At 46.3% G+C, this 24,808-nt stretch overlaps 2 protein-coding genes across 2 annotated transcripts; both read left to right on the plus strand.

Moving 5' to 3' along the window:
- Nucleotides 1-395: 395 nt before the first annotated feature.
- FAM205A (family with sequence similarity 205 member A) lies at nt 396-2,630 on the plus strand (the record flags this gene model as incomplete). The annotated part of the gene is given in 1 exon segment (XM_041762460.1): nt 396-2,630. A coding segment is annotated over 1 exon segment (2,235 nt), but the record flags the coding sequence as incomplete, so codon positions are not given.
- A 14,816-nt stretch (nt 2,631-17,446) lies between these two features.
- On the plus strand, nt 17,447-18,614 carry CCL21 (C-C motif chemokine ligand 21). Its single transcript, XM_041763009.1, has 4 exons — nt 17,447-17,604; nt 17,697-17,817; nt 17,906-18,088; nt 18,178-18,614. Exons 1-4 carry the CDS (start codon nt 17,538-17,540, stop codon nt 18,218-18,220), a joined length of 414 nt encoding a protein of 137 aa, XP_041618943.1. The 5' UTR covers nt 17,447-17,537; the 3' UTR covers nt 18,221-18,614.
- Nucleotides 18,615-24,808: the final 6,194 nt, after the last annotated feature.

Here is a 24,808-nt window from a genome sequence, read left to right on the forward strand (position 1 = left end):
CATAAATAAATAAAAATTTTTTAAAAAAGAAAAAATAAACAAGATCTCAGAGTACTGGGATCAAGCCCCACACTGGGCTCCTGCTCAGTGGGGAGCCTGTGCTCGCACGTGCACTCTCTCTCTCTCAAATAAATCAATAAAAAACTTTTCATTAAAAAAAATATATATATATAAAATATATATGTGTATAAAAATATATATATATGTAAACATTGCATTTGCACTTCTTATTCTTATTCATGGGTTGGAGAGCTAGAAGCAAGTTCTCACATCCTGTCTCTTTAATTGGAACACAGATTCTTCCCCAAAAGGCCCCTGGCAAATTTCTTCAAATATCATATTAGTCAGACCTCATCCATACGTCCATCTTTAGATGCAAAGTAGTCTAGAAATTCTAACTCCAGCGGCAGTTGATTCACCATCGCTGGGGCCTGCCCCAGAAGATCCAGGAGTCCATCCAACTGCTCCTGTCCTCCACTGATCAGTCAACTCTGTCCTGGAGCAGCACAACCCTAGCCAATGTGCATGCTCCCCAACCCACGGCCCTAGAGGCCACTGGGGCCGGTGACCCATTCTCTCCAGTCACAGACCAAGTACCAGTCCCCATGCCACACTTGTTTGACCAGGCTAAGGCAATATTGCAGAGCCACATCAACTCCAAATGTGGGCAGATTCACCAGGGCAAGGTCCCTGCTTGTGTATGTAGCTCTTGGCAGTGCATAATTCCTGGGGGCCGGCAAGTGGCTCCCTTCACCTGCATCCCAGAAGGCAAGCCCTTGGAGCTACAGGCCACAACTGACCCTGCCCTACAACAGAAAGATGTGGCCTGGATACCAATGGCCCTTGATCAACAGCAACAAGCCCCACCAGACACTGTCACTGAACACACTAAGCTGCCCCAAGCCCTGTCCGAGGGAGCCATTGAGAAACTGGAGACGACTCTGAGGCACAAGTACCTTGCCTTCTTGTCAGGGCTGCCTGCTCTTTATTATGTGGCTCTCTCTAGGGCAATGGCACCGGCAATCTCTACCCAAGCTGTAATCACAGGAATGGTGCCTGGACCTGGCGAATTCCCTACTGAACCTCTGACTCAGATGATCTCATCTGAAGAGCAGTGCCTGAGTCCTGGGCCATGCTTTCAAGATGCCAACAAGACTTGTGCAGACACTGCAGAGGAGCGCCAGGTGGAAGAACAGGTGGAACAAATGATCGAGGCGGTGCCTCTAGAAAGCCAGGCAGAGGCCTCTGAGCTCTACACACTCAAAAAACCCATCTTAGCCAAACTAAATTTCCATCTAAGAAAGAAGATCCTAGAGATACAACTGGGAATTCCCATAAAGGCAAGGGAGTCCAGAGAACAAACTGGGGCAACCCCAGACAACACATCCACACAGGAGTCTCTCAGGAGTCTAAACAATCAAGGAAAAACATTGCTCCAGGATCTCCCCATCCCACCAGATGCTCCTCGTGCCCCAGATCCAGAATGGCTCCACCTGAAAGAACAGCTGGCCATTGAGTTAAAGGCAGTGCAGCAGAACCAGAAGCAGCCTAGTTCAAGAGCAGTACCTCATGGCTCTGCCCACTGGGCCTCCAAGATCTCACTGCCCAGCGGAGACATGAAGGAGACCCAGGTGCTCTGTGTTCAGCTGGAAGCCAGTGTGAACAGCCCCAGCCTGGAGGAGCCCTGGAGCCCTGAGCCCCAAAGCCCTGGCAAGAGCAAGGACTCAGCCCAGGTCCCCATGCTGGCAGAAAAGAGAGAGGACCCAGGGAAACCCAAATTGGCAGGAGACCATGGGGAAGGGGATGCAGGGTTTGCATGCTCCTTTACAAGAGAAATAAGCGACCCGAATGAAGCCCAGAGGCCAAAAGGGATACTTCTGAATAGGGCACCCCGCAGCCCCCAGCAACAGAGCCGTAGCTCTCATCTTGCTGCTCCCTTTGAACACAATACCCAGCATCACCCTCAGATTAAGCTTCCAGAGCCATCTCCAGGAATCCCTGGGGTGAAAGTATCTGAGAAGAATGACCTGCACGACAGTCAAACCAAGCTCAATGTCATCCTCAAGCCAGCAAGGATTCCTAAGAATGTCCAGCCTATGGTGCCCCAGGCATCACAGGGCCAGCCTTTCCTGGGCCAACTCATTCAGCCTAGGCCTTTGCAGGGCCAAACTTTGAAAGGTCAGGTTTTGCAGGGACAGGAGATGCCAGTCCATACTCACAAGAGGCCCAGCCTTCCAGAAGCAGGCTTGAGAAGTAGGATGAAATCCTTCCTGTACTGTTTTAACTCCAAGATGAAAGGCAAAGGGCATAAGGAATCCATGTTCGCTATAGCTGGGAAGGTGGCCAACCCCAGAAAAGAAAATGTACAAAAGATCCTGGCTCCTGCCAAAAGTCCGGTGGGGCAAACCAACAATCAGAAGACAAGAGGGGACTCCAAGGCCCAATCTTCCCCCACCGAGAAGCAGGTGTGCCTGGGCTTCTTGGATGGACCCCATTCCCCAGACAGTAAGCTCCGGCACCGCTCCCATTCTCACCAACTCCATTCTGCCTCAGTCCTGGACCACCCTCGCCACTGCCCTAGGCACTGTCCTCGAATGGCTTGTGTCACCCAATCAGGGAATGCACCCTAGATCTCACCTCTCACCTTAGAAGGAAACGTTGGTCTGCCCAAGAAGACTCAATACAATCAAAAGACTTTGTAGGCTCCCCAACATCTGTGTCCCTTGAAGAGGGCTGCTGCTGTCATTTTCATTAATGTACAGGTGGGGCAGAGTGCCACCCAAAATACATCCATGTCTCTAAGCAAAGAACTGTCGGTCTCCTTCTCTCCACTGTGGTGTGTTAAGGGAAGGCATGAGGGGAGGCTAAAATGTCCTTCCCAACTAGAGAAGGCGCTTTAACCCACACTTAAGCTGGGTCAGCCTTCCACACAACTCCTCCCAGCCTACCCTGGACTGTGGATAAAGGGGCTTGAGCAGAGAAGGAAGGTAAGCTACATAAAGGTCAGGCTTGAATTCTATCATGGCTTTCCATTGGTGTCCTTGGGCCCAGAGGAGCAATGTGGACCTGAGGAGGATAGTAGTGACAAGAAGGAATGGCCAGGAATCCCACAGGCAGAATTCACTGATGACTCCTGTAAAGGCCCACAGTCTGCAGGGGAGGGTTTTAGAGGAGTACCACAGTGCTCCAACCTTGAGGAGGTACTTTGTGTTTATCAAAAGCAGGTAGCTAATATGACAGGATATTAAAAGCAAATGATAGAATCTCCCCTCCTCTGCTCCCTGTTGGTAATTGGCAAGATCTTTCTGGAGAACTCATCTGCGAGGCTGCTCTAACTCTCTTGCCCATAGCTCGCCTCCACTGCCTGCCAGCTGCATGGAATGAGTGACTTTTGGAATGGAGATCACAGTAGGCCATGAAGAGGGGCTTGTCCCCCACTCCCAAGGGCTGGCAGGGAGAGAATCAGGGAGTGGGAGCATGTAGATGGACGTCTGAGTACCTGAGACAGAGGCTGACATGTTCCTGACCAGGGTATGATAAGAGAACAAAGCCAATTTACTTTGCACTCAAAAGAGTTTGGAGCCAGGAAGTCAACTCAAGGTTCAAGTGGTTTGGGGGAAAGTAGGTGAGTACATCTGAGTTTTAATCTGCTTGCCCATAGTGTGATAAGGAATAATGGGTTGAGCTTTGTTGTCCAAAAGCAATGCAAATTAATTCAAAATCAGAACACTTACCCTCTACCCTACCAAACTTGACCCAATGTCTGGTAATGGTATTACTGGAAGTACGTTTTTTTGCTTCGCCCAAATATGAAGTTAGTCACTGAGTTGTAATCTTGATATCTCTCAACTTTGCTCTTTTCCTCTTTTTTACTGCCCCTGTTTATATTCAGTTTCTCTTCCATTCTTGTCAGAATAATTTAAATAATGGCTCATATCCCCAGGGCTTAGAATAGTGTCTGGTCCAGAGTAGTATCTAAATAGTACTTGAAATAAAAGTCTGAATCTGGAGAATAGACAAATCACTACATTATGTGATGAATTCTATGGAATGGGGGAATCCTGTCACAGGAGGAAGAACTCAGCTGATAGGACCCCTAAGAAGGATAAGAATAAGAATGACTTTGAAAAGCATCTTATGTTCAACAATAAAAATATATGAGGACTAAAAAAAAAAATATATATATATATAAGGACTTATACAATGGAGCTCATGATCTCATGGGATAGAGTCTCACATGCCAAAATTGTCTAATCAAAATATATGCTTAGGAGTCCAATATTCATCTCAAAATATATAAAAGTGAACAACTGATTCCTCACCAATCACTATCACATAATCACACATACATAACATGCTTCTATCACAGTATTTACCATGTCAGTGGCAACTCCATTTTACCATTTTCTTAGGACAAAAATTATGTCATCTTTGACCTTTTTTCCCCTAATAGTCCATATCTGATCCAGCAATATAATCATGCTATCTCCACCTACAAAATGAATTGAGAACATGACCACTTCTCTCTCTGTCTGCTGCTAAGATTAGTACAGTAGCATCATAACTTATTTCTCAGCTTCTTACTGAGACCATACCTCAATACTCTGTTCTCAATAAAAAAGCCTAATGGGCCTCAGGGAGGGTCCTGGCTATGGATGATTAGATAGATAGATAGATAGATAGATAGATAGATAGATAGATAGATAGACAGGTAGATGTAAAACCATGAGATTGGATAGGATCACCAAGGAAATGAATGTAAATAAAGAGATCTAAGGACTGGACTCTGAGACACTCTAACATTAACAAATCAAAGGCAGAAAGGCAGGGGCGGAGGGGGGGTGGGGAATGCAGGAATCAATAAGCAGAGACTGTGAAGTAGTAGCCCCTGAGGTAGGAAGAAAAGCAGAAGAGTATAATATACTGGAAGCCAAGAACAAATATTGTAAAGAGAAAGTGAGCAACTGCATTAAAAGTTGCCAATCAGCCAATTAAGATGACTCAGAGATGATAGGTTAGCAACATAGAGATCATTTATGCCTTGGGGATAGACTCAGGTGAGTAGTGGAGATGAAGGTGTGATTGGAGTGGATTTAAGAGAGAATGGAGGAGCAACTGGTGATAGAAAGTATAATCAATGGTTTCAAGGGATTCTGTTCCACAGACAGGCAGAAAATGAGGGCGTAGAACAGAGCAAGATTTTTAAAAGTAGGAGACATAGCATGTTGGATATTGATGGAAAAGATCCAATGGAGAGGAATAAGTTGACAAGTAAGTGAGAGTACCCAAGAAGAGGGGTTGGCCTTGACTAAGCACAGACACTGCACTGGCGGTAAATAAAGAGAGGAGACATTAATGAGGAAGGACTTTGTATATCAACAGAAGAGGGGCACCTGGGTGGCTCAGTCAGTTAAGCATCTGCCTTTGGCTCAGGTCATGATCTCAGGGTCCCAGGATCAAGCCCCAAGTCAGACTCCCTGCTCAGAGAGGAACCTGTTTCTCCCTCTCCCACTCCCCCTGTTTGTATGTGCTCTCTTTCTTCTCTGTGTCAAATAAATAAATAAATAATCATTTTAAAAAAGAAGAAGAAAGATTTCCCCAGTTAAGAGAGTGGGGACAAAGATCTAGAGAGGAAAAACAGGAGCTGGGAAAGGATCATAGCAAGTAGGGGGAAGGACAAAATGGAAAGCCAAAACCAGAGGTGGAGCAGAATCCTAGAAATTATCATGATGAGTTATTTTTAGGACCCAAGAAGTCAGTAGTAGCATGTGAGCCCAGGTGGGCAGAAAAGTGGTAGAAGTTGGTGATCATATATGTGGAACAGTTGCTCTTGGAACACGGTAGAAGAACACGGTAGAAGAAAGATCTAAATGCATAGTGCACAAAGAAGAGGAGGGGGCTTGAGACAGAGAAATAGGGTAGGTGTGGTATACTGGTGTTCACTCAGGGACTAGGGTGGTTTGGAGGTGGAAGGAGAGAACTGGAAGTCAAAAAGACAGAGGCTGCCCTGAGTGGATGGAAAGAATCTCTGTTTTGGACACTTTGTATCTCTCAAAAGGTAGCATCTCTGCATTCCCACATTCTGATCTAGCTCACAGGAGCCAAGAGCTAGAGGAAACACAGGAAGGGCTGTAGTTTTCCTATGATATGGTATGAGGGGAGATGGGACAACTCCGTCTTACTAATTCCTAAGGAAATCCAGGATGACTCAACATCCCATCAAACCAAGAGGTGGTGGTAGGACTCTCTTCCACTGATATGATCCAATGTGGCCACTGTTAGCAGGATGCAGAAAAACCAGGATGGGAAGAAACACTCTGTGCCTAAAGGATGGGGGGCCCAGGCCCTGCGGTGGCCTTCAGGGTAAGAAGGCACAAAGCCCAAGCCTGCTGAGCCAAAAACCTCCAGGTGTTTTCCTAAAGCATTCCCAGAGATCACAGGAGGTCTTGTGACAGGCACATCCTCCCTGCCTAGTGGGAGTTGGGCAAACAGCCACAGAGCAAGGAGACATGAGGGGGGACTCAGCGTGAAGGGAATAATCCAGAAAAGGTCACAGCAGCATCATGTGGGAAGCCAAGGTTAATGTGCACACATCCTGACTTAGGTGGAGCAGGTCCTACCTGTCCCAGAGCAGTGTGAGTTCATAGTGCTGACCAAGGTCTTACAACAAAGGGTTGAGGGTATAAAGATGAGCTGGAACAAACACCTTCGGGATTCTCAGTTTTCAGCAAAGTCAAGAGCTGAGAGAAGACAGGGGTCAGAGCCTGTGACTCATGTAGGATGCTGTTGAGGGATGAAGCCTTGTTCATCCCATCTCATAACTCTAGCACAACCCCCACTCTCCAGTTTTCCTAGGCTCAAGAGAGGTAAAAATCAGAATTTTTACAGAAACTCAAGCATTTATACTCCAGAACTGGTGGTAGATGCTAGAATATATCAATGCTTGCTAGGGAACCCTGGAGTTCACCTCTGGCACTCTAAGGTAACGTGTCATGGGGAACCCATGGACCCCATGGACCCCTTCCCTTAATCTCTGCAGAGGGCACCTGAGAATTCTATGGAGGGAATTTCAGGCAACTGACCACTGCAGTGCAGGAGAGTGGCTTCTCCACAAAATCACTTCTCCTGTCAAACATTGAGTCCTAGAGGATAGAGACCATGACTGCTTCATTTCTGTACCTGCTTACCATGGCCCATCCACGGAAGGCAGTGAACTCAGAATGAGAACAGGAATAAACCCCACAGATGCTACTTCCTGCACCATGTGAGAGTGGGCTTTCCCAGCCATCCAAAGCCTAATGTTCCACTGGGCTCAGAGGCCCATGGCAGAGGCCAGGGCTGTCACAGAATGAAGAACAAGAATGGTTGCTGTGTCCGATGCAGGGAGAGGAAAGAAGGGAAGACAGCCCGGACTTTAGGTGGGGTATGAAGAATGAACACAATGTAAGGTGCTGGGGAACACAGAGGACCAGATCCCTATAGGTCTGGCTGGGCCTGCAGAGGACTGTTCATTCCTATCCCCAGAGACAGTGAGGCCAGGACCCTGAATACTTGGTCTGGATGAGAGCATGGGGAGGGAAAGGGGGCCTGGGAAGGGGCCAGAGGAAGATCTCCATTTCCAGAAGGAGGGGCGGGTGCTGCCAACTGCCCCCCTTTTCCCGCCTCACCCTCTTCTCCACGGTAGCTTCTCTGGGTCTGTGGCCAGGCAAGGAGCATACTGGGGGCTTTCCAGAGTGTATCGCTCCCAAGGTCAAGCCTGCTACAGAGGCCACAGGGGCAGGACCCTGGACAGGCAGCTGGACCCGTGGGAATCCAGACAGCGGGAAGGGAATGGAAGCCATTCCTGGCGGTAAATGATGCTGGCAGCTGGGGAGTGTCAGGGGAGAGGGCAGGGTAAAGTGAGAGGCCAGAGCCGAATCCCACACATAGAGACACATGGACACAGATATCCAGCCACACAGATACACAAACACAAAGACACAAATTCAATGAGGCCACTCCAAAACTAATTCAGAATAGTGCCCAGAGACATGCCCAGGAAACACACCTGCATAGACTCAAGAACACTCTGAGTCAGACATGCTGGAGCAGGCACTGCCACAATCACACAGGCAGACACAAACACAGGTTTCACCCTTGCAAACAGATACAGACCGACAAACACAAATGCAGTCCAAATTCATCCCCTAAAGTTGCTCTCCTCCATAAAGCTCCCTAGGCCACCTTAAACCAGGCTTATCTTTCCTTCCTCTAAACTCTGGTTTCTAATTCCTGTCCCATACTTGTTCTTTACTAAGGATAGTCCTGGACTCACCTGCATACCCCTGGTCTCAACAACTTGGCCGTGGGCTTTCAAAGAAATGACAAGGTCAGCAAGTAGTCCACTGCCCTCTTCAGCATCCCCATTCCTCATCTATACACCCATCTTCATCCCCAGGAGTGTCCTCAGTTTACCGCAGGGTCCTGACCCCCCAGCCTCAGCAGCCACAGATGCTAAGGGAAGAATAAAGCAGACAGACACACCCTTTCAAGGGAATGCTGGTGGCAATTACCCCCAAAATCTTTACTTTGCCTTATGCTTACCACTGTCTACCTCCAATCTGTAACCACTACATCAATGCTATTCTAAGCACAGTTACCTTAACCCTAGATAGCTACACCTGTACCTGCACTAGACGTACAAATATCACATACTTATGACAGTATGGGACACCTGCACTCCAGGAACTCATAGCTCCTTCAGTAACACCTACATAGTCATCAGGGCTGGATGTCCCTGAAGTGCTCAGTGTCAGCTGGGAACCCGCACCACAGTACCCAGGCCATTTGACCCTTGTTAGACCAAAAGCCATCCAAGTCTCTGTCTTCCCTTCCCCAACGTCTACATTCCAGCCTATCCTGAGGAACAAAAGAAGGGCTTGGTTCAGGGCTGCAAGCTCCAGGCCCCCACAGTAAGCTTAGGGTTCAAGTGGGACTCTGGGTAGGATTAGCCCAGGCCAGCAGCTGAGTGCAAAGGAATGCCTGTGTGGCTGACTTGAAAAGGAAAATAGGGGGATCCCTGGGTGGCTTAGCGGTTTGGCGCCTGCCTTTGGCCCAGGGCGCGATCCTGGAGTCCCGGGATCGAGTCCCGAGTCGGGATCCCTGCATGGAGCCTGCTTCTTCCTCCTCCTGTGTCTCTGCCTCTCTGTCTCTCTCTCTATCATAAATGAATAAATAAATCTTCAAAAAAAAAAAAAAGAAAAGGAAAATAACTCCTTCCAGTACCTCAACCCCTCCTCTGTGGACTGTATGTATACCTGGGTTCTACTACCTTCCAGAATCCCTCACTGCCTCCCTGCTATGCCTCCCACCTCCACCTCATAGGCTCAGTCACCTGCGACCTAGTGTGTGGCAAAGACTCGTTGCCACTTTCCTGCTCTGAGAATAGCTCTTTCCAATTCTGGCTTTTTGTCCAGCCAAATACCTACCTCCAGCAAAGCCTCTACTCTTTCCCTTGCTTTTCTCACGGCCCCTGACTTAGGTTCTAAGTCCCAGGAATAAGCATGGCGGCCCCAACATCTCCAGGATAAAACATCTCCCTATAGCTGATCTACCACTATAAGCTCAAGTTCATATTTAGGGATTTATAGTAGATCCTAGGAAAAGCCTCCTGAAAAAAAAAAGAAAAGCCTCCTGAGAGGAAGAAAGTCAATCAAGTATGGGACCTAAATTAAGGGGGTTGTGGATACCATCTGACAAACAAGAGCTTCCCCACATGATGGCATAAACAAGGGGAAGGAGACAGGATGTCTTGGGAGATAGAGGGAACCTGAGATTTTTTTTGGAGAGGAAATAGCATAGTCCCCAACTCTTCCCAGCCATGCTCTCCCTTTTTCTATATGTTGTGCCAGGCCAGAAAGTCCCCTCCCTCAGGAAGGTTGGGGGTGTATCCTTCTAGCTTCTTCTTCCCCCAGACCATCTTTGTTACCTACTACAGGCTCTGTGCCCTTCTGGAGTTTGGGATGGGGAGCAGAATAGGCCCAGGTAGCTCTCCTAGCCACACTCCACCAAATGTTTGAAAGTACCTAGAGACCTTAAAAAAATATATAGATCCTTTGGCTGGCTGTATTCTAAGATTCTATTTAGGATGGTCGGGTGGGGGGCACCTGAATGGCTCAGTCGGTTGGACGTCAAATTCTTGATTTTGATTTGGGTTGTGATCTCAGTGTCATAGGACCGAGCCCCAGGTCAGGCTTCGAGTTCAGCACAGAGTCTGCTTGTCCCTCTCTCTCTGCTCCTCCCCCTGTTCTTTCTCTCTCATTCTTTCTCTCTCTCTCTTTCTCTATCTCTCAAATAAATACATATATATATGTGTGTGTGTGTGTATATATATATATATATATATATAAAGATGGTCTAGGATGGTGCCTCTAATTCTGTACTTTTAATGGGCTCCTCATGTGATTCTGAAGTACAGCCAAATTTGGAAACAGTGTAAACAATCTAATATGACATGACTCTGGAATCATCTACATGCCCCCACCCCCACCCACCCAGACCCATGTTATCCTGCCTCTCTGGAAACTCTTCAAAAATGGGCTGCTCACTCCTTACTTAATCACTTCCATAGAAGGTAGGTAGGTGGGGAAGGAGAGATTGAAGATATGGGAATTAAAAGCTTTCTGCTGCCAGGATCTACCAACAGACCAGGTAAAAGACCCAAGAAATCTTATCTCCTTGTTTTTGCCCAGTCCTGTCCAAGAATGCCAGCCTCTTGCCAGCTGAGGCACTCCCTGCCCTGCTTAGGTCTCAGCCGGTGGTAAAACCTCAGGCTCAAGAGATCAATTATCTACCCTTTAATTCACTCAGATTCCAGTCCCTCTACTCAGTGGGCCTTGGGATAAAACACCACATCCTCATCACCATCCAACAATATCCCCATATCCAATCCCCACCCCCCTCTGCATCCCACAAAAACACTGCTATCATGGGCATAATTTTTCTGTCACTATCTTGTACTTGGCCTACCCTGCCCTGACTGTATTCCTCCCAATTTTTATCCTCTTCACATCCCCCTATCCCCATACAAGGAGAGATTTCTGTCCTTGAAAAATCTGGGATAAGCCTGGGCATGAGGGGGCATGGTGCTGGGTTCAGCATTCTGGAAATGATGTATTTTCCAGTCCTAACCTGATAATCACAACTCTGAGGTCCCAATCTGGTTTTAAACATAGATTCTAAGTCACGACCTAGTAATACACCATACACCAGCATAAATTCCAAATGGATAAAAGATTTAAAATGTTAAAAACTAAACTACAGGAATGAAAGCATGCAAAATGGCAGAATAGGAAGCTCTAGGGTTGGTCCCTCCACTGAAGCAACCATTGAGCTGGAAAGAGCAATTGGAAGTACATATTTCAGAACTCTGGAACTTGATTAGATAATCATAGCAATCAGGGGAGTGCTTCATGAAGGGATAGTTTGCTTGATCTTTCATAAGAGAGCTATGCATCAAATAGCTACTAGCTAATGCTCTAGGGAAAGTGGCCCACATTTCTGGAGTATCTGGCTGGTAGCAGAGGATCTTGTCCTTCAGAAATTGGTGATTGTGCATTTTGATTGGTCTGATGGTTCCCTGTGGGACAGGGGCAGATGCCTGCCTTCGTTTCCACAGTGGCATAAATCATAATATTAAAAGGGACAGAACACTTTTAATAGGAGATAGATAGAGAAACCTTTGTCAGGCCACTGGCTAACTGCAGAGACAGCAGAACAGAAACGTCAGTGACCACACACAATAAAGAATATACACCTGGCAAAAATTGCTTGGAAAAGTCAAAACACATGGCTGCAGCCCTTAACAAATAAATATCTGCAGCCCCTAAGGAATGAAAGAATCAGATTTCCACAGATACCACATTATAATACTCAGATGTCAAGTTCTCCCACCCAAAAGAATCACAAGACATATTTAAAAAAAGAACAAAAAAGGAAAAGATAGCCCATTCACAGAAGAAAAAGTATTTGACAGAAACCATACATAAGGAAGCCCACACATTGGACATACTAGATGAAGACTTTTTTTTTTTTAAGATTTTATTTATTCATTCATGAGAGACACACAGAGAGAAAGGCAGAAACACAGGCAGAGGGAGAAGCAGGCTCCATGCAGGGAGCCTGACATGGGACTTGATCCTGGGACTCCAGGATCACACCCTGAGCCAAAGGTAGATGTTCAACCGCTGAGCCACCTAGGCATCCCTAGATGAAGACTTTTTTTTTAGATGAAGACTTTAAATTACCTCTCTTAAATAGATTCAAAGAGCTGAAGGAAACCATGAGCAAAGAACTAAGGGAAATCTCAAAAACAATATATGAACAAAATGAGACTACCAATAAAGAGATACAAATTATTAAAAATGAACCAAACAGAAATTCTAGATCCAAAAATACAATAATTTAATTTTTAAAGATTTTACTTGACAGAGAGAGAGAGGAGGCACAGAGGGAGAGGAAAAGGAAGCATGGAACCCAACACGGGGTTGATCTCAGGACCCTGAGATCATGACCTGAGCCAAAACCAAGAGTCAGACGCTTAACTGACTGAGCCACTCAGGTGCCCCACGCCAAAAATATAATAATTTAAATGAAAAAATTCACTGGGAGAATTCAACAACAAACTTGAGAAGGTAGAAGGAAGAATCAGATACTTAAAGATAAGGCAATTGAAATTATTGAGTCTGACTTGAATATAAGACTTGAAACCATAAAACACCTATAAAAAAACATAGACCCTAAGCTCTTGGATGTCAGTCTTAGCAATATTTTTGTGCCAATCTCCTTAGGCAAGGACAACAAAAACTAAAATAAAGAAATGGGATTATATCAAACTAGAAAGCTTTTGCACAGCAAAGGAAACCATCCACAAAATGAAAGTCAACCTACTGAATCAGAGGAGATATTTGCAAATCACACATCCAAGAAGAGGATATCTATCTATCTCCAAAATATATGAAAAATTCATGCAACTTAATATTTTAAAAACCCAATTTAAAAATAAGTAGAGGATGCGAATAGACATTTTTCCAAAAAAGATATACAGACGGCCAACAGGCACATGAAAAGATGTTCAACCTCACTAATCATCAAAAAAATGCAAATCAAAACAACAATGAGATGTCACCTCATATCTGTCAGTTTGGCTATTACCAAAAAAACAAAAAACAAGTGTTGGTGAGGATGTGGAAAAAAGGGAACCATAGTACATTGATGGTAGGGATGTAAATTTATGCAGCAATGGAAACAGTTGGTTTTTTACTGGAAAATAAAATCAGAAATGAAAAAGAAGGGGTGCCTGGGTGGCTCCGTCAGTTGGGTGTCTGCCTTCAGCTTGGGTCATGATCCCAAGGTTCTGGGATTGAGCCCTGCATTGGGCTCTCTGCTCTCTCTCCTTCTGCCTGCTGCTCTGTCTCCCACTCTGCCTACTTGTGTCTCCTCTCTATCAAGTAAATAAAATCTATAAAAAGAAATTAAAAAGAAGACATTACAACTGATACCACACAAATACAAAGGATCATAAGACCACAATAAATAATTATATATCAACAAATTGGATAATCTAGAAGATATGGGTAAATTCCTAGAAACATGCAACCTACCAAGACTGAATCATGAAGAAATAGAAAATCTGAATAGACCTATAACTAGTTAGGACATTAAATTAGTAATAAAAAAAACCTCCCAAAAGAGAAAAGCCCAGGACCAGATAGATGAATCTTTCACTGGTGAATCCTTCACTGGTGAATTCTATTAAGAAGAATTAATACAAATCTTTCCCAAACCCATCCCCGAAATTGAAGATGAAGGAACACTCCTAAAATCATTTTATGAGGCCAGCCTTCCCCTGATACCAAAATCAGACAAGAACACTACAAGAAAAGACTACTACAGGCCAATATCCCTGATTTACATGCAAAAATCCTCAACAAAACACAAACCATATTCAGCTGCACATTAAGAGTCATGTACCATGATCAAGTGGGATTTATCCCTGGGATGCAAGGATAGGTTATATACTCAAATCAGCAAATGTGAAAGACCACATTAGCAGATTAAAGGATAAAAATTCTATGATCAGCTCAACAAATGCAATAAAAGCATTTGACAAAATTCAACATCCTTTCATGATAAAAACTCATAATAAATTAGGTATAGAAGGACTGTACCTCAATATAAATAAGGTCATATTTTATAAGCTTTCAGCTAACATTATCCTCAAGAGTGAAAGGTTGAAAGTTTTTTCTGTAAGATTAGGAACAAAACTGGGGCACCTGGCTGGCTCAGTCAGTAGAACTTAAGACTCTTGATCTAGTGGTCTGAGTTCAAGCCCCACATTGGGGAAGATTAGGAACAAAACAGGGTGCTTACTATCGTCACTTGTATTCAACTCAGTACTGAAAGTCCTAGCCAGAGCAATTAGGCAAGAAAAAGAAGTAAGAAGCATCCAGATCCGAAACGGAGAAGTAAAATTGTCCCTGCTTGCAGATGTCATGATCTTATATATAGAAAATCCCAAGGACTCCACCAAAAAAACTGTTAGAACTAATAAATTCAGTAAAGCTGCAGAAAACAAAATCAACATTCAAATATCAGTTGAATTCCAATACATTAACAAAAAACTATCTAGAAGAAGAATTAAGAAAAATCCCATTTACAAATATCATCAAAAACAATAAAATACTTAGAAATAAATTTAACGAATGAGGTGAAAGACCTATACACTGAAAAACCTAAGATATTGATGAAAGAAATTGAAGAGGACAAAAATAAATGGAAATATACCCTATGTTCTTTGACTGGAATATTAATATTGTTAAAATGTCCATACTACCCAAAGTGAGCTACAGATTCAACGCAATCTCTATCAAAATTCTAATGGTATTCTTTCACAAAAATAGAAAAAATAATATCTAAAATTCATATTGAACCATAAAAGACCCTAAATAGCCAGAATCTTGAAAAAGAAAAACTAAGCTGAACATACTTCCTGATTTCAAACTATTAAAATATATAGTAATCAGGGTGCATAGGTGGCTCAGTTGGTTAAGGGGCTTACTCTTTTTTTTTTTTTAATTTTTTTATTTATTTATGATAGTCACAGAGAGAGAGAGAGCCAGAGACACAGGCGGAGGGAGAAGCAGGCTCCATGCACCGGGAGCCTGATGTGGGATTCGATCCCGGGTCTCCAGGATCGCGCCCTGGGCCAAAGGCACGGGCCGAACCGCTGCGCCACCCAGGGATCCCTAAGGGGCTTACTCTTAATTTTGGCTTGGGGTCATGAGATCAAGCCCTGAACTGGGCTCCACACTGGACATGGAAGTGTGGAAAATCATGAAAAAAATGAAAACCAAAACCACAATGACCTATCACCTCATTCCTGTTAGAATGGCTAGTATCAAAAGAGACAAGAGATGGGGCACCTGGGGAGCTCACAGTCAGTCTTCTGCTCAGGTCCTGATCTCAGGGCCTAGGATATAGCCCACACCACATGGGGCTTCCCACTCAGAAGGGAGTCTGCTTCTCCCTCTCCCTCTACCCCTTCCCCTGCTTGTGCTCATCCTTGTACTCTCAAGCTCTCTTTCTTTCTTCAAATAAATAAATGAAAAAGAAAGACAAGAAATAACAAACACTGGAGAAGCTGTGAATTAAAGGGAGCATTATACATTGCTGATGAGAATGTAAACTGGCACATCCATTATGAAAAACAGTATAGATATCCCTCAAATAATTAAAAATAGAACTATCATATGATCCAGCAAGCCCTCTTTGGGAGTTCCATTGTATCATTATTCATAATAACCAAGACATGGAAACAACCTAAGTATTGATGGATGAATGGATAAAGAAGATGTGGTATATACATACGATGGAATATTAATCAGCCATTAAAAAAAGAAAGAAGGGATGCCGGGGTGGCTCAGCAGTTGAGCCTTTGCCTTTGGCTCAGGGCGTGATCCCACAGTCCTGGGATCGAGCTGCACATCGGGCTTCCTGCATGGAGCCTGCTTCTCCCTCTGCTGTGTCTCTACCTCTGTGTGTATATGTCTTTCATGAATAGATAAATAAAAATCTTAAATAAAAAAAAAAAAAGCCCAGGTGGCTCAGTGGTTTGGCACTGCCTTCAGCCCAGGGCCTGATCCTGGAGACCCAAGATCGAGTCCCACATCGGGCTCCCTGCATGGAGCCTGCTTCTCCCTCTGCCTGTCTCTGCCTCTCTCTGTGTGTGTCTCTCTTGAATAAATAAATAAAATCCTTTTTTAAAAAAATTATCACACAAAAAAAGAAAAAGATCACTCCATGAAGTAACAGAGGTATTAACTTGATTGTGGTAATTATTTCACAATGTATACCTATATGAAATCATCATGTTGTGATGCTTTAAATACATGCAATAAAGCTGGGGGAAAAAAACAAGGGGAAATCATCATGGCCTTGGATTTGGCAATGATTTCTTAAATATGACATGAAAAACACAGAAAAATAGATAAATTACACTTCATCAAAATTTTTAAATCTTTGGGGCGGGGATCCCTGGGTGGCGCAGTGGTTTGGCGCCTGCCTTTGGCCCGGGGCACGATCCTGGAGACCCGGGATCGAATCCCACATCAGGCTCCCGGTGCATGGAGCCTGCTTCTCCCTCTGCCTGTGTCTCTGCCTCTCTCTCTCTCTCTCTCTCTCTCTCTGTGACTATCATAAATAAATAAAAATTAAAAAAAAAAATCTTTGGGGCGGCCTGGGTGGCTTAGTTGGTTAAGTGTCTGCCTTTGGCTCAGGTTATAATCCTTGGGTCCTGGGATGGAGCCCCATGTCAGGCTCTCTGCTCCACCAGGAATCTGCTTCTTCCTCCCCCTCTGCCTCTCTCTCTCTCTGTCTCTCAAATAAATAAATAAATAAATAAATCTTTAAAAAAAATTTAAATTCTGTGTATCAAATGACACTATCAAGAGAGTAAACCCCACAGAATGGGAGGAAATATTTCCAAATCATATACCTGATAAGGATCAATTATCCAGATTGTAGAAAGAACTCTTACAATCCAATAATAAGATGTGCATTTTAGGAACAGTCAGCTTGCTGGAAGGATGGGGGGAGTGTGGAACCGGGAATGCAGTGAAGAGGCAATCTTCCTGGGGAACATTCTGGGGGAGAGGTAAAGCCTGCACCAAGACAGTAGCCAAAGGTAGAAAGAGGACCTGACAGATTCAACTGATATTGAGGAGATAGACCCAAGCAGCTTGGGACCCCGATGAGCCATGTGAAGTTTTTGTTTCCGCATACTAGTAAGGCTGGGTGCCAGGACAGGATCTGCCTTTCAGGAAGGAAAAGGAGGGAGATCCCTATTCTTGCCTGGACAGAGTGACTGGGGGTGGAGGAAGTGAAAGTGTCCGTCTGCATAAATAGGCAACAGACCAGTCCTAGCGGACATACAGACCCCCAACTTGCAGCTGTCCACCTCACCCACCGCTCTGGCTTCACACTACCCCTCTGCCACAGCCATGGCTCCATCACTGGCTCTGAGCTTCCTTGTCCTGGTACTGGCCTCCTGCATCCCCTGGACCCAAGGTATCAAGGAGGGAGTTGCCTAGGATGGGGACTCGGGGAGGCCTGGGTGGGAGCCTACAAGTAGCCTGGCTCCCTGTAAACTCCCACTGCAGGCAGTGATGGAGGGGCACAGGACTGTTGCCTCAAGTACAGCCTAAGGAAGATTCCGGCCCAGGTTGTCCGCAGCTACCGGAAGCAGGAGCCAAGCTTGGGCTGCCCAATCCAGGCTATCCTGTGAGTGAGTGCAAGAAAGTGGGTGCAGCTGAGTGGGGAGGGCATGGTGGGCAAGACTAGGACCGGCTTGCTAATGCCCAACCCCCAGGTTCTCCCCTCGGAAGCGCTCTCAACCAGAGCTGTGTGCAGACCCTAAGGAGACCTGGGTGCGGCAGCTGATGCAACGTCTGGACAAGCCACCAGCCCCAAGGAAACAAGGCCAGAGCTGTAAAAAGGACAAGGGGGCTCCCAAGTCTGGCAAGAAGGGAAAGGGCTCCAAAGGCTGTAAAAGGTGAGGAAGCTAAGGGGACGGGGGGTGGGGGGGGGTGAATGGGAGCCTCAGTCAGCCCCTCAAACCCCTCCACTCTTCTGCCCTCCTAGGACTGAACAGCCACAGACCCCAAAAGGGTCCGTAGCCGAGTAACCAGCTTGGAGCCCAGGAGGCCCCTACCAGCCTCATCTGGGCTTGCAGCCCCAATCCAAGGAGCAAGAAGTGGGCTAGGAGAAAGGGTAGACACAGGGGCCCCAGAGTAGCCACCTCATGCTGGCCTTGCCTCACCCCTTCTCCTGCTTCAACTATCCCTTCTGTATTCCCAGCCCTACCCTGCATGGCTGAGTTGCCCACACCAGGCCAGGTCCAGAAAGGCAGAGGAGGGAGAGTTTCCCAGGAAGTGTGAGAGGAGGCAGCAGGACTGTCCCCTCTGAGGAAAGGTCACCCAGGACCCTGGACCTGACCCTGCTCCCACTGCACCCCACTGCTTCCATGTAAATATGATTTATATCTAACAATAAAAACCTGTTCCAGCCTCCCACCCAAACATCTGTTCCTGTGTGTTTGTGTCCGTGGGGAGGGCCGTGTCACTACAGGGTGGGCTCACACACTCTGAGGTGCCAACCAACAGCTAAATCTGGCAAATTCTATTTTCCCACCTACCCTAAGAGTTTCTTTGCCTCCCAGGTATGCTGGCAGTAGAAGGGACCTGGGCTGCCCCTGAAGAATCCCTGTCAGTGAGAAATGACACATCCCCAAAGGCTCTGCGGGCCTCTGAGACGCTGAAGAGAGCCCCTTCTTGATTCTGTCCAGCATTCTCTCATTCCAGGAGTGACCTCCAGATCTTTTCCTAGCTCTACCCGCAACTAACTGCCTCTACTTTCTCTGGGACTTTCTGAGGGTGAACTCCCAAGACCTTTTTTGGAAGGGTCCCCAGAAGGGAGACTAGAACCTGGGCCTGCCTCTAACATAGGCAAACACAAGTTCTACTGAAACTTACCCTACTGCACAGTCCCAGCCCTGGGATCCCTTCAGAGCCCTCCTCCCTTCCCAAACATCCAAGAGGATTCCCTTCTGCCCTAATCAGTGAAGCTGGGTCCCTCCTTGTCTAACAGGGCTGTGTGCTGCTCTATTCCTATCTGGGCTTCCTGATTCCCTCAGCTCCCTTCAAACTGGGAAAGCCTCTTCCCCTTCCCTTCTTTTCACCCTTCAATACTTTAGCCCCTTTCACCTCAGGAGACCAAGCCCCTTTAGCCTCTGGTAGGTATTTAGAACCCCAGAATTCAGATGTAAATCAATGTCCTCTCCATGAAGACTCCTGCTTGGCTCTCCTCTAGGTCTTTCCTCCCCAGAGCAGAGATACTCTTATTCCCTCCTTCACCCCTATTTAGGGAGAGGGATGACAGCGGGAGAGCAGTGGGGGGGGGGGGGGGGCATTTGAGAAAGAAGGATCCTGGGTGGGGCAAGAAGCTACAGGTGATTGCCCCACCACTTCTTCCTTCTGAAGGAGCCTGAGCACACCACCACATCAGGTACTACTTATCATAAAAGTACTTGCTGTCTGCTCCTCCTGGAACCAGTGAAAACAGGGGCTCCCCCTACCTATCCTTGTGCAAGTGTGATCTTAGTCTGTAAACTCAGATGTGCAAGAATTACTGCATTTTAAAATGTTCTTTCAATGCCCTTAATCCCATTCCGAACCTCTGCACTTGGTGCTAGTAAGGAATTCAACATCAGACGGTCTTAAGATCCCACCTACCAAGGGCTGTGCAAAAGGTCAGAGAAACACCAAAGCCCAGAGGAGGCTTCCTACCTGCCCCCCACACCATCCCGTCACTGGACATCAGACTCACCAGTGAATGCTAAGGCCCCTATAGTAAGTACTAGTAGGTATGACTACTCTTCAGATGCCAGACTCTCAAACTCAGCTCTGTGCCATATTTGAGACATGGAAATTTTGCTATGAGAGCCTCTGGACTTGAGCCTGGCTTTCCCAGACATCCCCAGGGCCATGTACTCAGTGCTGTTATTTGCTTCATCACAGCCAGGAATTATAGCCCACTGCTGGACCTACACACCAAACCCCTCCTAGTCATAAAGACCACTCTTCAAAATCTTTCCTCTCCCCAGCCCCTCCAGAGCATAACCTCTTCTCCGGTTTGCTTTAGACTTTTACAAAGGCAGAAGGGCCTTGGACATCAGAATGCCTCTATTCTCAGCCTTGCCAAAACGCTTGCTCCAGAGAGAAAGGAAACACATAGGCTCAGATCATGATCCCAGTGTCCTGGGATGGAGTTCATCAGGCTCCCTGCTCAGGAGAGAGTATATTTTTTCCTCTGCCCCTCCCCCCACTCACGTACATTCTCTCTCTCAAAAAATAAATAAAATCTTAAAAAATAAATAAACACATACATTTGTTTTTACTTCTTCCTGAGCCCCAACTAAAACTACAGTAAATGTTTTTGGTGTGTGTATGTGTTGTAAAGGCCCAAATAGGAGAGATAAAAGTAATTTTTCAAAGGCTGCTGCTTAGACAAGGAAATATTTCCATAAAAACAGATACAAAGCATACAATAAAATTATAAATTTGGAGAACTTCCAATGTCTCACTCATGCATATGTAAAAATAAATATTTGAGTACTAGTATACCAGTGTTCAACAGGAAGACAATTAATGGCTTCTCCTAGAAATGTAAAAGAAAAGAAGAAAACAAATTCAAAAGACCAATCATCCCCCAAATTTACAAAATCATCATCCCCCCCTCCAAACATGAAAACTCACTTTATCCCTGGAATCCAGAGTTTTCCTTTAACACTGAAGCACTAAAACATTTCATTGCTTTAAAACTGAGTCAGTACTATCTGCTAAAAATAAGTCATCCTCAGGGCCATCCAGAAAATTACTAATATCATGCTTTAAAATGATTTTGCCATTATCTCTTCTGTGAAATAACACATACACACATACTTATGAAATGGTGGGCCAGCTGCTTCTTGTCTGTTGTCTCAGAATCTGAAGCCTCCTGCTTTCCCTGCGCCCCCCTTCCTTGTAAACCCTTTAAGTACCCCTTTGATACAAATGTAAGGGATGGACATGGCTAGTAAGATCTCCCAGAATTACAGCTAATAAAAACAGCTTAAACCTAATTCCTAACTGAGCAATCAGATTTCTTTCTTTCTTTCTTTCTTTTTTTTTTTTTTTTTATGATAGTCACACAGAGAAAGAGAGAGAGGCAGAGACACAGGCAGAGGGAGAAGCAGGCTCCATGCAGGGAACCTGATGTGGGACTCGATTCCAGGTCTCAAGGATCAGGCCCTGGGCTGAAGGCGGCGCTAAACCGCTGAGCCACCCGGGCCACCATCAACCTACTATTAAGATAACCAAACTCCACTTTTGATCACACACACACACACACACACACACACGAGCAGCCAGAGCCAATTTCGGTTCAGAATCCCAGTCTCCACCGTCACCGTCACCACCACCACCACCACCACCACCACCACCACCACCACCACCACCACCACGTGAAACTCAACTCGGCTATGATCGCTTCATTGCCCCGTCCCGCCACCAGGAGGCAGCATCGTCGCCGCGGTCCAGGGTCCGCTAAAGGGCCAACCGCAGGCTTGTGGGTTTAATTTTCTGTCCTCATTTCCTTCATCTTTCTGGGATCAATTTTTTTAAGTTATTTTTATTATTTGTCCTCAAATGTGTCTCACGATAGGCCCGAGGCCTAGCGTTTTCCTGTGTCCACTGACAAGTAGGACAAACTCCTTTTCTGCTCATGTCCACGTTAAAGCCCTTCATCCTCTGGCGCCCGGCACAATTAGGCTCTCAGTTAAACCCCCGCGGAATAAAGAAGCCCTTTTTCTTGGAGTTGGCACCGTCAATTATGCGGTGTAAGGAATCCATCGGGTGCAGGCTATTCCGTGAAGGAAGTGCCAGAGGTGATGTGAAGTTCCTTTAGCCTTCAAGGCAAACGTTACAGAGCCTTCGACGTGGGTGCCTCGGGCTCGGGCTCGGGGTACGTCGGAGCCGCAGCCTTCGCCCGCCCACGCAGCTCCGCCGGCCGCGTACCTGGCGGGGTCCGGACCTGAGTGGGGGGGGTTGGAGGGAGTGCTGTTGTGCTAAGCCTGGGGTAACGGCCTCCCGAGGAACTCCCGAGACCCACGCGGGCCCCAGTCCTCGGGGGTGCGGCCCCGCCTACGCCCGAGTCTCCCCTTGGCGCGTCCGGCTCGCTCCCCCGACCCGAGGCGGACTAGGACGCTCAGGCTCGCGGCCCGCGGGTGCCTAGAGCCGGCAGAGCACAAGAAGCCGTCCCAGGCCCAGGGACTTTGGGCCTAACGCCCTCCCCGGCTTCTCTGAGGGGCCCGCCGCGTCAGGGTCTCCACCCGCCCCTGCTAGAGCTCCCCCTCCTCCCCCACCCCGGCCACCACAGCTCCCCCTCACGCCTCCACCAGAGCCCCGCCCTACTCGAGAGCCTCGCTTCCCGGCCTGGGGCGCCCTCTGCAGGCCTGAGAGGGGTGGACACGTAGCCACACACGTAACATACACACCCACAGCTCCAGGACACACACACCACAGCTCCAGGAGACACACACACACACACACACACACCCCACAGCTCCAGGAACACAGTTTGGGTTACACACAATCATCCATTCAACAAACACTAAGCACCTAATAGAGGTTCTCTCTCCCTCGGTCATTCACTCCCCTGGACTCTCACCCCTACCAAGGACTTGGTTGACTTCCCAGGCCCAGCTTCTAGCTCCTCTGCCCCAGTGGCCCCACTGCTCACCATCTAAGATCTGACTCCTGGGGCATGGATTCTGGTCAGACCAGGAGGTGTGAAGACTATTTGGGCTCCTTGGAGGAGTGTGGGTCTAGGCTGGAATGAGCTGGCCTGGGCTGTAAGGAGATTTGTCCAGGGCTCGCACTGAACCGGGAACTCCACAAAGATGACTTGGCTGGAAAGATAGTGAACTAGTAAGATGTAGCCCACTTAGGGTTCTGTGTGTGTGTGATCAGAAACTATTTTAAATCCAGCTCCTTGGCATCCAATTCCCCACTTCCACCCCCATTGGATCATCTAAACCCAAACCTAGGGAGTGGGTGTTTAAGCCTTCCACCCATGGGCCCTGTTTCCTTTCCCTTTTACCCCATGATACTGGGTACCATCATAACACCCTGAAAGCCCCCCTCCTTCCCTGATTTGTCTTCATATCCCTGATCTGTCAATGTTGGGGAGTATCAGGACTTGGAATATGAATCAATTCTACCTATACTCACTCCCTTGGGTATCTCAGTGTGTTATGGCCTTAAATACCATTCATATGCTCCCAAATTGTATATTTAGCTAAAATCTCTCCCCTGAATTTCAGACTCATATTACCAGCTGCCTACTTAACATCTCCACTTATAGGTCCAAATGCAGCTTCATCTTAACAAGTCAAAAGAGGCCCCTGATCTTCCCACAAACCCACTCCTCTGCAGTCATTCACATCTTGATAAGTCCAATCCATGCATCACATTGCTCAAGCCAAAAATATTGCAGTATTCTTGCCTCTTCTTTCTCTCACATCCTATGCTGAAGCAAAGCCATGACTTTACCTTCAAAATATTTCCAGAATCTAACCACTTCTCACCAACTCTCAGTAACATCATGTCCCCCTCAATTATTGCAGGAGCCTCTGATCTGGTCTTCCTGCTTCCCTTCTTGCATTACTTTGGTCCATTCTTCATCCAACAGCCAGAGGAGCCTTTAAAACAAGTCAGACCATGTCACACCTCTGTTGACCCTCCAATAGTTCCCCATCTCACTCACAGTAAAACATAAACCCTGTGATGGCCTACAAAGCCTTATACCAACTGGCTGTTCTTATCTGACTGTATCTCCTACCACTCTATTCTTTGCTCACTTCCCTCACAAACACTGGCCTCCTTTCTATTCCTCAAACACACTCTCCTCTCAAAATCTTCCACACTTGTTATTTTCTTTACTGGCACATTTTCCCCAGATCTCTACATGGCTCTCACCCTCACCTTCTTCACATAAGCTTTCTGCCCAAATATTGTCAGTAAAGTTTTCCCTGACTGTCCTCCCCTATGGTCCCTATACCTCTGGCCTTCTTTATTTTCTTTAGAGCACTTCCTGTCATCTGAAATACTATATATTTTCCTTGTTTGCTTATTGCCTGTCTTCTTCATTAGAATAAGAACTCTGCAAGAGGAGAAATGTCTGTTTTGTTTATTGCTGTATCCCAGTGCCAAGAACAGTGTCTGGAACATAGGGGGCCTTCAGTAAATATTTATTGAATGAATGTGTTACAAATCCCTTGTTTATTCTTATTTCTTATTTCACTCTTTGCTGCTGATTCTCGGGATCTTTCCCAACAGGCATTCCAGGCAGACAGTATTAAAATTTAATTGAAACTTCTATGCCAGCTCTACATTATATTCTTGTATCATTCAGGATCTTGGTAGGAAACAAATGGCATGCCCAAAAAGGTTTAATGAGAAAAAACATAAAGGAATCATTTACAAAGGTGAGGACAGAGTTGTTACAGGCAGGCACTGTAAGCAAATTAGTATACCTCCAAATCTCAGGCCATTTCTCCTTCTCAACAACGTTGACATTTAATGTACTACCTGAAATTCTACCCACTGAAAGGACTTCCCTTCACCACCGTCTTTCAGGGCCAGCATACCTTAGAGACCATCTAAAATTCAAGACC

The sequence above is a fragment of the Vulpes lagopus genome, chromosome 7, assembly GCF_018345385.1.
Source record: "Vulpes lagopus strain Blue_001 chromosome 7, ASM1834538v1, whole genome shotgun sequence".
NCBI lineage: Eukaryota > Metazoa > Chordata > Mammalia > Carnivora > Canidae > Vulpes > Vulpes lagopus.

Bases quoted from the DNA above. Each gene is read 5' to 3' on its own strand.
- CCL21 (XM_041763009.1), top strand. From the start codon at position 17,538: ATGGCTCCATCACTGGCTCTGAGCTTCCTTGTCCTGGTACTGGCCTCC. The intron at 17,605-17,696 runs GTATCAAGGAGG...CTCCCACTGCAG, and splicing joins CTGCATCCCCTGGACCCAAG to GCAGTGATGGAGGGGCACAG. The intron at 18,089-18,177 runs GTGAGGAAGCTA...CTGCCCTCCTAG, and splicing joins GGCTCCAAAGGCTGTAAAAG to GACTGAACAGCCACAGACCC.